The following is a 15,256-nucleotide window of genomic DNA, read 5'->3' as shown; positions in this document are numbered from 1 at the left end:
CTACCTAATAATAAGTTGCTTCAAGACATAAAAGAATTAATATTGTATTAATTTTAACCTTAAGAATAATAAATTTTAATTAAAAATATAATTTCTAATTTCAATATTTTATTAATTACCTAGTCACCTCCTTCTTTTAGTTTTTAGCTAGTTAGGTTGGAGACAATTTATACTCCATGACGCTCACTGCTGCTATTGGCAGCGCTGAAATGGGGGAAAAATCAAGTTTTTTCAAAAACCGGTCGGCAATCGCAGGTCCAGCATCCCTACTTGTATTAGTAAAGTTGAATCATTGACTTTATTATATATTATTATGGTAACTAACTACTGCCAGACCCTTGCGACCGAAGCGAAAAATCGTAGGTCTATGCTTGCGACAAACAACATACAGCAATCATCCTCAAACACAGATGTCTTGGTGCCTGCCAACCCTGCCAATCGGAACGTTTCAAGCGTTGGCACTTGGCAAGCATACGCAAACACCCGTCCACATGCTTCTTGCACACTTCGTGTGTATTCACATGTACCACAACCACACCACGTCGCAGCGACAAAATGTGGTCAAGCTGTGGTTACGTGTGAATAGTGTCGCAGCGGCATTTTGCAGTTGCGTTGTGGTACCGACAAAATGTGATGTGGCTGCGCGTTGTCGCTGTCGTTGCTATGTGGTAACCGCGTGGTCATGTACAGTTATACTCCGGCTTTCGTAGAGAAAACACGGCTTGACTTAACGTAGTCATGGAGGAAAGATTGTTGTTGCTATCCTTGTTATGGCTTTTATTAATAAGAAGAAGACGACGACATCAGCGTATTCGTCGAAATAGAATTTATTGGGTACATCCTTTATTGGAAAACAAAAGTCAAAGCCAATTTCGTACTGATTATCCTAAACTTCGAAGGTTCAAGAAGAAATTTTATAAAAAATTTAGAATGAACAAGCATACATTTGACTACTTGTTAAATGAACTGAATAGTGAGTTGCAAAAAAAAGACACGGCCATGAGAAAAAGCATACCATCTGTTGAACGTCTGGCAATGACATTGAGGTGAGTAAATTTTTTTTATAGTTAATTATTTTTAAGGACTTAGAAAATATAATTAGTTCCATCTACCGGGACAGGCTCACCGGGCAGATGAAGCTAATTTATAAAATATAAAATACAGGTGCAAATTAAGAGGCCGTACCTACCTGGTTTTGCTCGCGGCACTAGCGCCACTTTCATTAAAAAATTATATCTTTTTATTTAAGGCATAGATAAAAAATCTGTCTCAGCCAATTTTTAAATTTAGCAAAAAAACAAATTGCTGAAAAGTGGCTGATTTTTTCTGGACTGGGCGGAGATGAGCGTAGGCTAATATAACTATGTCAGGTAGTCTGGGCTCATCTCTATTCACAACACCTGTCCGGTGTTGGGTCTGGCTGAGGGCCTGGGGGGAGAGTGCTGGTCATGTAGATCCCCTAGGTAAGGCTGGTGTGTTTCCTTCCCGTGGTTGCTGCCTGTTATTGGTCTGATTCCCTCTGAATCAGATATAACAAAAACCACCAGCCGTACCCCAATCATCCCTTACCTTGTGTCCCAGCTCCTATTTTACTCCTATTCTACCGTCCTACACACTGTACAGGCACTATCTTGCATCTACCATCAAACACCCCCCAGCTACTCAGACAGGCACGCTACACAAAACAGACAGCTACACTTCAACGCCGAACATCGGGCGGCGGAAACTAACCCGACAAACGCGGGCTTGCTCGCGTCGGCTAGCAGGAGCCAGGAGGAACCAAATCCCCCCCAAAAGTCTGCGTATAGCGCCTTGGGAAAGCGTTATAACTATTTCTCCCAACCCCCCTTTTTTATGAAAATGTCGAATAATGAGAAATGCGATTTGCCTTGCGATCCGGCTAGCCCCCGGCGCTCATGGGTACCCGGGCCTGTGAGTGAGAAGTTGGTTACCGAAGACTACACAGGAGCGGCCGACCAGGCTCCTGTGTCAGTGAATGCTACTGGCACTACCAAAAAGCTTATACAGCAGGCGTTCCATCCGAGCCTTTTTATTACAAGACCTAGGTCTTCTTCAATGGGGAACATCTCCACAGCCAGCCATCCAACAAATATATCACCTACAAAGACAGTGGAACAGAAAGTTGAAGACTGTGATAATAATGAAGCACAATTCCCTCCTTCCTGGCAAAGACTACCAACTGAACGAAACCCTAAAAGAAAAAAAGCTTCAAATAGCCCACCATACAGCAATATAGACGTTCCCACAAAGAAAGGTGTCAGTACCTCAAATCGTTTCAGTGGATTACCTATAGATCTGACTGATGACCCAATGAATGAATATCCCAAAAAAATCATCAAGCCACCACCTATTATACTTTATGGAATAGAAGATGTATCAAAACTAACAGAGTTATTAAACAGTGCCATACCTAGTGATAGCTATACTTACAAAGTAATTAATAGAAACCAACTTAGGATCACTACTCAGTCTACTGAAATATATAAAAATGTAATCGAACTGATGCGAAAAAATAGTCTCATTGGCCATACTTTCACTCAGAAACAGAACAGGTGCTATAGAATAGTGGTTAAAAACCTCCATCATACCACGCCAGTAGAGGCTATCATAGAAGAAATGGAAAAATCAGGTAACAAAGTCAGGGGTGAAGTGATCTGTGCAAAATCCAGAAAAAATAAGATGCCATTGAATATGTTCTTTGTGAACCTTGAACCCAGTGAGAACAACACAAAAGTAAAAGATATCGAATTCATATTCAACACAAGGGTAAAGATAGAAGACCCAAGAAAAACAAATGAGGTCCCACAGTGTACTAGATGTCAACAGTATGGTCACACAAAAAATAATTGTATGCGCCCTTTTAGGTGCGTTAAATGCGCCCAAGGACATCGAACCACAGATTGTCCAAAAAAGGACAGAAACTCACCGGCCACTTGCACTCTTTGTCTTGGTAGTCATCCAGCCAATTACAAAGGATGTCAGGTATACAAAGAAATTCGAGCAAGAAAAATGGGTACGAAACCAGCAGACCCGAATCTGAAGGAAAATAGGAAAACAAATTCACGCACGCCTGTATATCCTGACGATTTTCCACCACTAAAGCCCAAAAACAAGTATGCCAGACAAGAATCAACAAATAATAAAGAACAAACACAAGAAAAAAATGAACGCCAACATCCCCACATGTCTAACGCGAAAACCACTGGATACTGGGAAAAAAGAACACAGAGCACTCAAGCTCAGCCAACAAATATGTTAGAACAAATTATATTAAAACAATCTGAAAAGATAGACATTCTCATACAACAATTAGGTACCCTTATGGGACTCCTAACTACTCTAATAGCCCAATGTCAACAGAGAAATCCCTAAAAATAGCTACATGGAATATAAATGGCTTATCTCCGAATAAGAATGAAGTTGAAGTCTTTATTAATTATAACAAAATAGACATCCTTCTAGTAGCAGAGACTCACATGACAGATGACAGGACAGTTAAATTTAAAGGGTATAATGTATATTTCACTAACCACCCAGATGGAACATCGCATGCAGGCGCCGCCGTAATAATAAAAGAAAATATTAAACAACATGTACTTCCTAACTTTAGACATGAATATCTACAAGCCTCTATAGTATCCATAGATGACTGGCAAGGAACTTTAAATGTCGCTGCAGTATATTGTCCGCCCCGACATAGAATCACTGACAGCATGTTTCGTGAGTTCTTTCAGACACTTGGCATGAAATACATTGCTGGTGGTGACTGGAACGCTAAAAACACCACATGGGGCTCGAGATTAACTACCACAAGAGGGAGAGAATTAAAAAAGGCAGTTGACGAAAACCATCTTAGCGTGTTATCTACCGGAGAACCAACTCATTGGCCAACTGATCCAAGTAAAACCCCAGACCTTATTGACTTCTTTATCAGTAAAGGATTGTCGGGGGTGTACACCAAAGTAGAATCAAGTTTAGATGGATCATCTGACCACACACCAGTTATGTGTACCCTAAGCACAACGGTTATCCTGAAGGAACCACGAGACGCTCTATACAATATAAAGACAGACTGGGAAGCCTTTCGGGACTACATAGAGGATAAAACAAATCTGAGTATGTCTCTTAAAACAGAAGAAGAAGTAGAAAGTGCTGTCTGGTATACAACTAACCTTATACAAGAAGCTGCATGGTTATCTACTCCTTACATTGAATCTACACCACAAATTCGGGACTACACTATAGCAATCCGAAATAAGATAACGGAAAAGAGAAGCCTTAGAAGAAAATGGCACACAAGTAGAAACGCACATGATAAACGACTTCTCAACAAAGCTCAGAAAGAATTAAAAATGATGTTGCATGAAAATGAAAACATAACCCTACAAGATCGGTTGAAAACCTTATCCCCCCACAAAGCAGAAGATTATTCTCTTTTTAAAATCACTAAGACTTTCAAAAGATCAAAAGAACACGTGCCACCACTAAAGAAGACTGATGGTAACTGGACTAGAAACCCCTCAGAAAAGGCAGAATTATTTGCTCAATTCCTACAAGGCGTATTTAAACCTAACGACCCAGATGTCTCACATCCTGAAGACGAGATCGACGTGTTTCTAAAAAGTGATCACCAAATGTCACTCCCAATGCGACCAGTAACCCCAAGAGAAGTTTGTAGACATATCAACAATCTAAAGTTAAAAAAGGCGCCTGGGTATGACCTCATAACAGCTGAGGTTCTAAAAGAATTGCCAAGAAAAGGAATTGTGCTGATTACAATCATTTTCAATGCAATCTTACGATTACAGTACTTTCCTTCGATTTGGAAGGCTTCTATTATAAACATGGTAGCTAAGCCAGGAAAGCCCCCAACGGAAGTATCCTCATACAGACCAATAAGTCTTCTCCCATTACTTTCAAAATTGTTCGAGAAAGTAGTCCTACAGCGTCTTCTTCCACTCCTAGAAGAACAAAATGTAATACCAGACCACCAATTTGGATTTCGTGCCCACCATGGAACAACTGAACAGATTCATCGAGTTGCACACACAGTCCGTCAAGCATTGGAACGGAAAGAATATTGTTCAGCAGCATTCCTAGATATCCAACAAGCCTTTGACCGGGTCTGGCACAAAGGCCTACTCTATAAATTGAAACGCTGTTTACCAAACACAGCATATATGCTTATGAAGTCTTATCTATCTCAACGGATATTCCAAGTCAAATGTGATGACAGCTTATCTACCTTCTATCCCATTGAAGCAGGAGTTCCACAAGGATCTGTACTAGGCCCTGTCTTGTATACCATCTATACTGCCGACTTACCTGTGTCAAAAGACGTGATCACAGCGACATATGCCGATGACACTGCTCTACTGGCCTGCAACAACGACGCCAATATTGCATCGCTCAAACTACAAGAACATCTCAGCAAAATAAGTTCCTGGCTAAAAAAATGGAGAATAAGAGCTAGTGCAGCGAAATCGAGCCATATAACTTTTACTTTGAAAAAAGGAGATTGCCCAGCTGTCAAACTAGACGAGACCATCCTACCTACGCAAACAACAATCAAGTACCTAGGTATGCACCTGGATAGGAGGTTGACTTGGAGAGATCACATTAAGAAAAAAAGAGATCAGGCCAACTGGAAATTTCGAGAACTATACTGGCTGATAGGCAGACAGTCCTCACTGAGCTTTGAAAATAAGCTTCTCATATATAAATGCATCGTCAAACCAGTATGGACTTACGGCATTCAGCTCTGGGGTTCAGCAAGCCACTCAAACATTGAGATACTCCAGCGCTTCCAGAACAATGTTTTGAAGGTCTTATGTAACGCACCATGGTTCACAAAAAACAGTGAAGTGCATGCCTACACAGAAATCCCCACAGTAAAGGAGGAAATAGACAGGTCACTTGAGGCCTACAAACAGAGACTTGAGGGTCATAAAAACAGCCTAGCAGTCCAACTTCTGGATCCCAGTTACAGCACGTTCCGCCTTAAGAGGACAAGACTGGCCAGCATATAGTAATTAATACTTATCTTGAAGGGATGTCACATCGCTGGATGTGCAAAGCCTAAACTGTTAAAAAAAATATTTGGTCCTCAAATCTGTTCATAGTCCACCGACTGATTGCAGATGGAAGAGATGTGAAAGAAGAAAAAAAAAAAAAAAAAAAAAATATTTTAATGAAAGTGGCGCTAGTGTTGCGAGCAAAACCAGTACGGCCTCTTAATTCATTAACAATAAAAAGTAAGATTATGATTGTGGGCACGTTTCATATAGTTTCCTATTATTACAACAGTATGCATGTACAGTCAGCGCCATATCGACCTACCCTTAGCTGTCAAATTTCTGCAACTGAATTTCAACCTAATTTCAAACGCATAGAGATCAACATCAGTTGTGGTTTTTTTCACAGATTTTCGTAGGTCGATGTGCGCTGACTGTACGTTACGCACACGCCACGCATTCGGTCTGCTCAGGCCTTTATTATTTGATGTGTTAATTTGCAAATGAGTTACTTTGCAACTGTGGTAGGGAGGATAGGAAGGCGAAAACAAAGAGCGTACTTATATATTTTGATTTATTGTGTCATTCAAAAATCAACAGAGTAGGTAATTAATCAGTTAATCTCCGAAAATATCCGTTATAATCGGATCATTATAGTTTGAAGCCTGAGAAGAGACGCTGAGTGGAGATTCTGGTACTGAAATATCTCTTGGTGTGGATGCAGTACGCAAATTGCGAAGCTGTGGAGAGCCTGTTTCCATATCCGGCCGATACCTAGACGTTGATGGTCGTTCGTACGGTTGGTACGCTTGTGTCGTATACCCCTGTCCATATTCACTGTAATTATCATTACGTGTAGTTGTAGGTGTATGATATTTTTGAATTACATTCAATATTTCTATCTGAGCAGTTTCCAATCATCACGAATGGTCTTAAATCTATCGTATAAAGATAGCAAAAAATGCATATCACTGTCACAGGACTTGTCACGTTCCTGTGTAGTGTAGTTACTTGTATGTGCAGTTACTTGATCGCTCAAATGACTTGTTATTTTTTTTATTAACCCATATTCTGCATCATCTTTTTTTCTTTGGATATTTTTTGGTCTCTTCCAAACTTCAGAGTCACTCGTTTCAGTAGTATTATCGTCTTCATTATCGATTTGTTCGATGTCATCGTCTTTGTTTTGTACTGGTAGAGACGATGTTGTATTTCGATTTTCAGACAATGGCTTTAAAAATAATAATTGACTAAAGTAGTAGTATCTCTTTGAACTACCTGCTGAACCGCTTCTCTGTGAATTTTGTTTTTTAAGGTCTCTGTTGAAAGAGTCTCTTAAGCTTTTCCATTTTCTTTGTAAGTTGGCAGCTGAAAAATTAATTGTTAAATTGAAATTTGTAGAAAAGTAAGTTGGTAGTTAAATTTGAAAATAACATATAAAATAATAATAATAATATTTTACAATATCGAAATTACAGTGATCAGATCATATAATGAACTCAGTATTGAAGATAATTTCTGTATATTTAAATATCCATGTTAATAGTTTCAAGTTATTCTTAAATCTATGACAGCCAAGCATCTTTATATAGTTTGATAAATGATTAGTTTTTCTTATACCCGGTGGCATAAGCGCTTTTCTTAATATAATTATTTAATGTATTACTACTACACTACTACACGTTATGTAATATATAAATAAGTAGTATTTAATATTTAACATATTTTGAAATTTTACCATATTAAAATTAACTGGATTTATTTTACATTAGTCCAGTATAATGTAAGATCGATCATTTCCCAAAATGTCATCAGCCTATTGAATGGTGTTAAAAAGGTTGAAATACCTAATACTTTAAGGGGTCGTTGTACCCTTCAACACGAGCTACTTTTACTATGGGGACACATATACCTACATGACCTAAATGTATGAAACAGCTGATTTTTTACGATTTCGTATGTGTGTCCCCATAGTAAAAGTTGTTCATATTCTTGAGTACAGTACAATGACCCCAGTGTTATTTATTTCAACCTTTTGTAACACCCTGTATAATTCCATTTCAGTATTATTTGTTTTTAATATAATTTTTTTGTTATAGATATTTGGCAACGGGGTGTTCGTTTGAAGATCTCGCCGATTTTTTTAAATGTGGTACTTCAACTGCTAGCAAAATTGTCCACGACGTGTGCCGCCTGATTTGGGATAAATTACAGCCTATTCATTTACCAACATGTAATAAAACAATGTGGCTTGATATTGCGAACAAATTTAAAAAGAAAGCAAATTTTCCAAACTGCTTAGGGGCTGTAGATGGGAAACATATTAGGATTATTCATCCACCACGCAGTGGTTCATTATTCTTTAATTATAAACATTTCTTTTCTATTGTTTTAATGGCCGTATGTGACGCCGATTATTTATTCGTGTATGTTGATGTAGGAGCCTACGGTAAAACTTCCGATTCAACTATTTGGAGGGACTGCAGTTTATATGATGCAATGGAAAGAAATGATTTAGATCTACCTGGACCGCAAGCAATTACCCCTGTAGGTAGGCCCTTGCCTATGGTATTCATTGGCGATGAAGCCTTTGGATTACACAAACATTTGCTGCGACCATACAGCGGCAAGCAATTAACAATGAAAAAACGTGTTTTTAACTATAGATTATCACGAGCACGAAGATATGTGGAATGTTCCTTTGGAATTTTGACTAACAAATGGCGAATATTGCATAGACCAATTAATGTGTCAGTTGAATTTGCAACAGACATAGTGAAAGCATGTGTCGTATTACATAATATAGTACGCAAGCGAGATGGTTATAAATTCGAAGACACTTTATCGATAACTTCAAATTTGTTACGAATGCATTCCTTTGAACAAAGTCATGACGGGATTCGAGCAGATTCTGTTAGAAATGAATTTGCCGACTATTTTGTGAGCCCTGAAGGTGAATTATCGTGGCAGTACAATAAAGCGTGAATGGTGTTGTTAGGTATACTCGGTTTAATAAATAGTAATTAATAAACTTACCGCACTGGTTTTTTTCTTTTGTTTCCTTATTATCAAAATCTTCATAAAACTTCATGCAAAGGGTTTCCCATGCTTTGTTTTTTAATATGCGATTGGAATACTCCTCTGTCCTTTGATCCCAAATGCATGGCAAATTGCGAATCTCCTCAATAAACATATCCGTGTCAAAAGTCTCCGAGTCGGACATTTTAATTTTTCGCACAACCACGCGGCAACACAGTACAACGCAGAATGAAAGGGGGGAGCGCAGGCGCCAGCTAGTAGAGGTGGGCGTTATAACATACAACACATTATATATTACAATATATTTTTATAACGTTATAACACATTATAAAATTTGCCACTAGACTGTTGTAATATAAATTATTACCTATATTAATTAGTGTTTAATTCGTTTGAAAATCTATAACAGCGCCATCTATGTACACGAACGCTCATCCTGACCGGAAAGGTTTCGTTCGTACTAGTATTCAAAGTAATGTGAACACTCCGGCCGTAATGATAAAAGCTATTTTTTATTGGCGACGAACAGAAATAAAATTATAACACTGTTGTTTTAGATTGCAAAGTATTGTAAGCACTCTTCGCATACACATGAGAGCTATTTTTACTTGCGAGGAGACGAAGATAAACAACAGTTTAGATAAAACAACACTTTCATTCAATATAATATTTCCAACGTGAACCATTTACAGCATTTACACAGTTGCGAGTTTTTAAATGCGCCAAACTGTTATATTGTGTTTTGAAAATTATTATCATCGTTTTGAAGTATTATGTAATTGTTTTCGGAAAAAATATAGTGTGAATAGTAAATTAGATGACTATGTGTAATAACTACATTGTTCAATACGTTTTGAGTTATTTTTAGTTTTCAATGTAATTATACAATTAGTGTAAAAATAAAAGTAAAAGTATTTTATGTTTTGTCCTGATTGTACCTAATTGATGACAAATTGATAGTTAGATTATAGACGCTTTCTAAAAAGCAAACCAAAAATATGTACCATGTTCCTGGTACTGATTGTTAAAGTAATAATTCCTCTTTAAATAATATGTTATAACATCTAAACAACAGCAAACTGCAACAAAAACAACCAACAGCGTAAATAATTTCAATTAAAATTTATAACATTTAATATATATTATAACAGTTTAAAACAACAGTTATAAAAATATATTACAACAGTTTATTTCGTTGAAAAATTATAACAGTTTAGCCCACCTTTACCAGCTAGGCGCGCGCTGTTGATGACGTCATGTCGTGGCGATGTGGCCGCGGTGCCGCCGCCGGTGGTAGCGTTGCCGTCGCGATGTGGTTGCGATGTGGTCGTATTACACAGGTGGTCGATAACAACGGCAAAATGTGGTACGTGTGAATTGTAATATTAATTTTCAATACAAAATATACGCCCGACCACATGGCGTCGTTGTGGTGTGGTTGTGGCTGTGGTGTGGTTGTGGTACGTGTGAATTGATCCTTCCTGTTTGCTGTTTATCGCAAACATGTGAATTGGCCACTATATTGTCTGTCCATAGAATGGTATACCCAGAGACGTGCTACCTAAACGTTTAGGTAGCATATTGTCTCTGGGTATACCATAGACAACATAAAATTGTACAATGATTGTATTGTACACGTCAGCCATCGTATCATTAATCAATGTCAAATGATCAAATGTCATTATTGACCATTATTGTCACTTGCGTCTTGCACTTGCAATTTGTCTCAATTTACTCTTTTTAATTTTGATATCTTGAAATTAAAAATAATGTTGTAACAAAAATAACAAAGACGCTACCAGCTATGGCTAGAAGATACCGCGATGCTGCCGCCAAATTACAGGAAAACGTTAAGAAACACTTGCAAATTATAAAAAACGAGGTATCTTCTTCAGAAGATGAAGAACCTTTTGAGCAGAATGTCCTGGATGGCGTATTTCAAAGCTATTGGAGGGGTGGTGGAGACAAACAAATGCTAGAAAGAACTAAGAATCTTATTGAAGAGGCGATAAGTGGTAGGTCTATTACGTGTTTAATCTGTATCGGTTCAATAAAGCGGCCGGACGCGATATGGACTTGTGAGCACTGCTACTCCTACTTCCATCTATCGTGTATTCAAAAGTGGTCGAATGACAGCATTAGCTTACGGAGCGAAGAAAGCCATGGCCCGATAGCAGTGTTCCGACCTAAGAAAATTGAATGGTGCTGTCCAAAATGCAGGCACTCTTACGACAGAGACGATATTCCCCGAAAGTATCGCTGCTTTTGTGGTAAAACTGACGATCCTGCCTGCCATCCTTGGTTGATTCCTCACACTTGTGGGGAAGTTTGTGGTAAGAGGCTGTCTTTGGGAGAGAGTTGCAAACACAAATGCCTGCTGCTATGCCATCCAGGGCCGTGCCCCCCGTGTCCACAGACAGTGAACGGAGCATGCTTCTGTGGGAAGGAACGTAAAAGAGTCAGATGCAGTGCAGCTCTTTGGTCTTGCCAGCAACCATGTAAAAAAATACTACCTTGTAAGTCCCATAAATGTGAAATTGAATGCCATGATGGAGACTGTCCACCTTGCAACTACACAAGCTTGCAGTCTTGTCTGTGTGGAGCTGAGAAAATAAAGCGACCCTGCAATGATCTGACATGGCAGTGTACAAAGCAATGTAATAAACCATATGCATGTGGATACCATAAATGTGAGAAAACATGTCACTTAGGCAGTTGTGGTTCATGCCCTAACTCTGGGGTTCAGTCTTGCCCATGTGGCTCCAATGAGCGCTACATACAGTGCCCTGATGTGATTGAGACATGTGTCAGCACTTGTGGGAAGAAGCATGAAGATTGTGAACATAATTGCCCAGCGAAGTGCCATAAAGGGCCATGCCCTCCATGCCAAGTTTTGATAGAAAAAAATTGCCAGTGTTCAACACATACTCGATCACTTCCATGCAGTAAAGAGTTCAGATGTGAAACTAAATGTAGGCGTACAAGACCATGCGGTAAACATGGATGTGGACGCAAATGTTGCGATGGAAATTGTCCTCCTTGTGAAAAGGTTTGTGATAAACCTTTACAATGTGGCCGCCACAAATGCACCACAGTGTGCCATCATGGGCCGTGCTATCCTTGCCCATTGGAATCTAAAGTAACTTGTCGCTGTAAAGAAACATTTATTACAGTCCCTTGCGGTAGAGAAAAACACACACGACCACCAAAATGCTTCCTACCATGTAAGATTAAATATAAGTGTGGACATATTGAAGAAAATAAACACACTTGTCATTTTGGTGACTGTCCACCGTGCAAAGCTGTTTGTAACAAAACATACAAATGTGGGCATAACTGTGTAGCCACTTGTCACGAATATGTGTTGGTTGTGTTTAAACAGCTGGAGAAGCCTGCCACTCCCTGGGAAATTCAGCCTACTAAGACTAAAATTGTGAACCTAGATTGCCCACCTTGTGAAACCCCAGTCTTGATCACATGTTTCGGAGAACATGAGACAGATTACCAGCCGTGCCACACGGCAGCCCGCAGACCCTGCGGTCGTGAATGTGGTAGACCACTCGCATGTGGAAATCACTTATGTGATCTTCTCTGTCATTTGCATGAATTTAATCCTGACTACCCCAATGTGCCTTCCGCTTGCAAACCATGCAACAAAGAATGTACAAAAGTCCGTCCAAAGAAATGCACACACAAATGTGCTAAACAAAGATGTCATCCAGGACCATGTCCACTGTGTGATACCTTGGAAAGAATTCCGTGTCATTGCAAAGTGACAGAAATATATATGCATTGTTGGGAGCTAGCGACTGCAACGGAAGAAATGCTGAGTTGTAAACAGCAATGCCCAAAGATTTTAGATTGTGGCCATCGCTGCAAGAAACTGTGTCATGCAGAGCCATGTAGAGATAACCAAACTTGTTTGAAAAAGGCCAAAATTAACTGTCAATGTGGTAATTTGAAAAAAGAGGCACCATGCAAAGCTGTTAGGAACTCTGAAATACAGATAACGTGTGATGAAAGTTGTGAAGCTAAAAAAATTGCTGCCAAGTTGGAAAAAGAAAAAGAAGAAAAAAGATTAAAAGAACTGGAACTAGAGAAAAATCGAAAAGAATTAGAGGAATATGAATGGAAATTGAGTGGGAAGAAGAAGAAGTATAAAGAGAAGAAAATAGTGGTAAACAGAGATGATAGAAGTTGGTTAGCTAAATATTGGGTTCCTATTTTATCTATACCAGTTGTAATTATAGCTGCTATTTATTACATTATATTGAATCCAAATAATTAACTAAATACTTACAGACGTACAGTTTTGTGTATTGAGTACCTAATGTTAGTCAATGAATGTTAAACCTACTTAGTTTTTGTATGTTTGTAATATTTTTATTTTTTACTTAGGTCATTAAACTGGTTACAATCTGTAAACTTTAAATATAAGATAAGTAAATAATAACATTAATGCAATTGAAACCTATTTGAAATGATCACAGTATGTAAATGATACAATGTGTTAACACATATCTATGGTGTTAACATTGTACAAGAGGTTGAGGTTTTCTGTTGTTATAATTTACTTAATTATACATATAATTTACCAGCTATAGGAAATCTATATTTTTCTTTTTATTATTTATTTTATTATGCATGAAACATCCTATTCACATTTGTATTTCGATTAATAATAGATATACAGTAGAATTGTGTTGCACCAACTTTGACATTATCTTTGACAACTTTAAAATTATCATTATAATTAGAAAGACTTAAAAAGTGTTTTCATTCTTTTCAGCTACCTTCCTAAAACTAAGTACCACATATTAAATAATACTTCTTAGTAAGCTATCATGATTACTTGAAATCTATAGCTATTTGTAAGCAAATAACATAAGTAAATCAGTGCACTAAAGCATTTTCGAAAATTCACTAATTGGCAGCAAATTGAAGAGTTCTACATGGTTTGGAGGTAGAGGTCAATATGACATTTTATTTGCTATTTTATTTGCTGCTAATCTGAATCAACTGAGGAGGTTAAATAGGGGATACAATCGGACTATCCCCTATTTAATCCTCTTAGGGTCAAATCCTACCGGACTCATAGCTAGTAGGTAGGTAAATAAATAATAAAAACACCTGATATGCAATTTTAATAATTTATTAATCAGATTTGTCCCAGCAACAAAGAGCTGTTCCAACGCCAATGAAAACTATTCCCAGTATTGAACCTGAAACAAAAAAAAAGTAATCAGCGTTATGCAAGTCCGCAATAACTGATGGCGCAGCGATGCACACACTGCAGAATGCAGATCTTCCAAAGCATTCGGAATATTGAAACGTTGAAAACCCTAGGTTAGTGTATTTAGATTCTTAATTAAGAGGGGCGCTCATTGAAGCGACAACTCATGAATAAGACATGAATGCAAGTAAAGAAAGAATCACACTAATATTATAAAGGTAAAAGTTTGTGTGTATATGTATGTGTGTGTGTTTGTTACTTTTTCACGCAAAAACTACTGAACGGATTTGGCTGAAGTTTGAAATGGAGATACTTTGATAATAACCTGGATTAGCACATAGGCTACTTTTTATCCCGGAAAATCAAAGAGTTCCCACGGGATTTTAAAAAATCTAAATCCACGCGGACGAAGTCGCGGGCATCAGCTAGTAAAGAATATATCCCGAGTGAAGAAGATTACCAGAGTCTAAAGGCTGTTCGCAACCGAACGCGGCGCCGGTGAGCGCCGTGAAGGCGAACGCCAGGCTGTTGGCGGCGGGCACGGCCAGCGACAGCGGCACGCGCTGCACCGCCACCAGGTACACCAGCGAACCCGCCTGGTTCACCAGCCAGGGAACTACGTACTGTAAAATACCATTTAATAAGCATTAAAAGACTAGACCTTAAACCTGCGCAGTGGGTGATATCAATTTATATTTTGTTAGCGGGGGTTTCTATTCTGTCGCGAATTGATTACTCAGTTAACCTTACGTTTCCCACGCAATAAGAGTAGGTAGTTACCTACCTATTGCGCGGACTTTTCATTTTATTTCGGTACAAGTTAGCCTGTGACTGCGATCTCACTTGGTGGTAAGTGGAGATCCAGCCTAGAAGCAGGATACCTAATTTAGAAGGGATGTAACAGTTTTATTAAATTCATGAGTACTTCTTATCGGCTACGCGGCATCGT

General features: G+C 38.5%; 4 protein-coding genes across 4 annotated transcripts in view; 2 read left to right on the top strand and 2 right to left on the bottom strand.

The window, feature by feature from the left end:
• The first annotated feature begins 745 nt into the window (after positions 1 to 745).
• On the top strand, positions 746 to 9,070 carry LOC123865351 (protein ALP1-like). The gene is made up of 2 exons (XM_045906339.1): positions 746 to 1,046; positions 8,135 to 9,070. The coding sequence occupies exons 1-2, from the start codon at positions 931 to 933 to the stop codon at positions 9,018 to 9,020; spliced, it is 1,002 nt and encodes a 333-aa protein (XP_045762295.1). The 5' UTR covers positions 746 to 930; the 3' UTR covers positions 9,021 to 9,070.
• Positions 8,583 to 15,256, bottom strand: part of LOC123865791 — a 20,749-nt gene continuing 14,075 nt past the window's right edge. The window contains exon 6 of the mRNA XM_045907025.1: positions 8,583 to 8,593. The gene's annotated coding sequence lies outside the window, so the exon portion shown is untranslated. The remainder of the gene's footprint in view (positions 8,594 to 15,256) is intronic.
• LOC123865344 (NF-X1-type zinc finger protein NFXL1) lies at positions 10,769 to 13,493 on the top strand. The gene has a single exon (XM_045906326.1). The coding sequence runs from the start codon at positions 10,879 to 10,881 to the stop codon at positions 13,360 to 13,362; it is 2,484 nt and encodes an 827-aa protein (XP_045762282.1). The 5' UTR covers positions 10,769 to 10,878; the 3' UTR covers positions 13,363 to 13,493.
• The window catches only part of LOC123865354, a 4,762-nt gene continuing 3,716 nt past the window's right edge, over positions 14,211 to 15,256 (bottom strand). Inside the window, exons 3-4 of the mRNA XM_045906343.1 lie at positions 14,768 to 14,930; positions 14,211 to 14,296 (exon numbers count right to left, since the gene is read on the bottom strand). Of these exons, the coding sequence (XP_045762299.1) occupies positions 14,229 to 14,296; positions 14,768 to 14,930 (231 nt within the window). The 3' untranslated portion in view covers positions 14,211 to 14,228. The remainder of the gene's footprint in view (positions 14,297 to 14,767; positions 14,931 to 15,256) is intronic.

The sequence above is a fragment of the Maniola jurtina genome, chromosome 5 (genome assembly GCF_905333055.1).
Source record: "Maniola jurtina chromosome 5, ilManJurt1.1, whole genome shotgun sequence".
In the NCBI taxonomy this organism is placed as follows: domain Eukaryota; kingdom Metazoa; phylum Arthropoda; class Insecta; order Lepidoptera; family Nymphalidae; genus Maniola; species Maniola jurtina.
Note: the sequence above shows the minus strand (reverse complement) of the source record. Positions and strands in the feature narration are given on the sequence as shown.

Coding starts and splice junctions, on each gene's coding strand:
- LOC123865351 (XM_045906339.1), top strand. CDS start 931: ATGAACAAGCATACATTTGACTACTTGTTAAATGAACTGAATAGTGAG. Junction 1,047..8,134: donor CGTCTGGCAATGACATTGAG/GTGAGTAAATTT, acceptor TTTTTGTTATAG/ATATTTGGCAACGGGGTGTT.
- LOC123865344 (XM_045906326.1), top strand. CDS start 10,879: ATGGCTAGAAGATACCGCGATGCTGCCGCCAAATTACAGGAAAACGTT.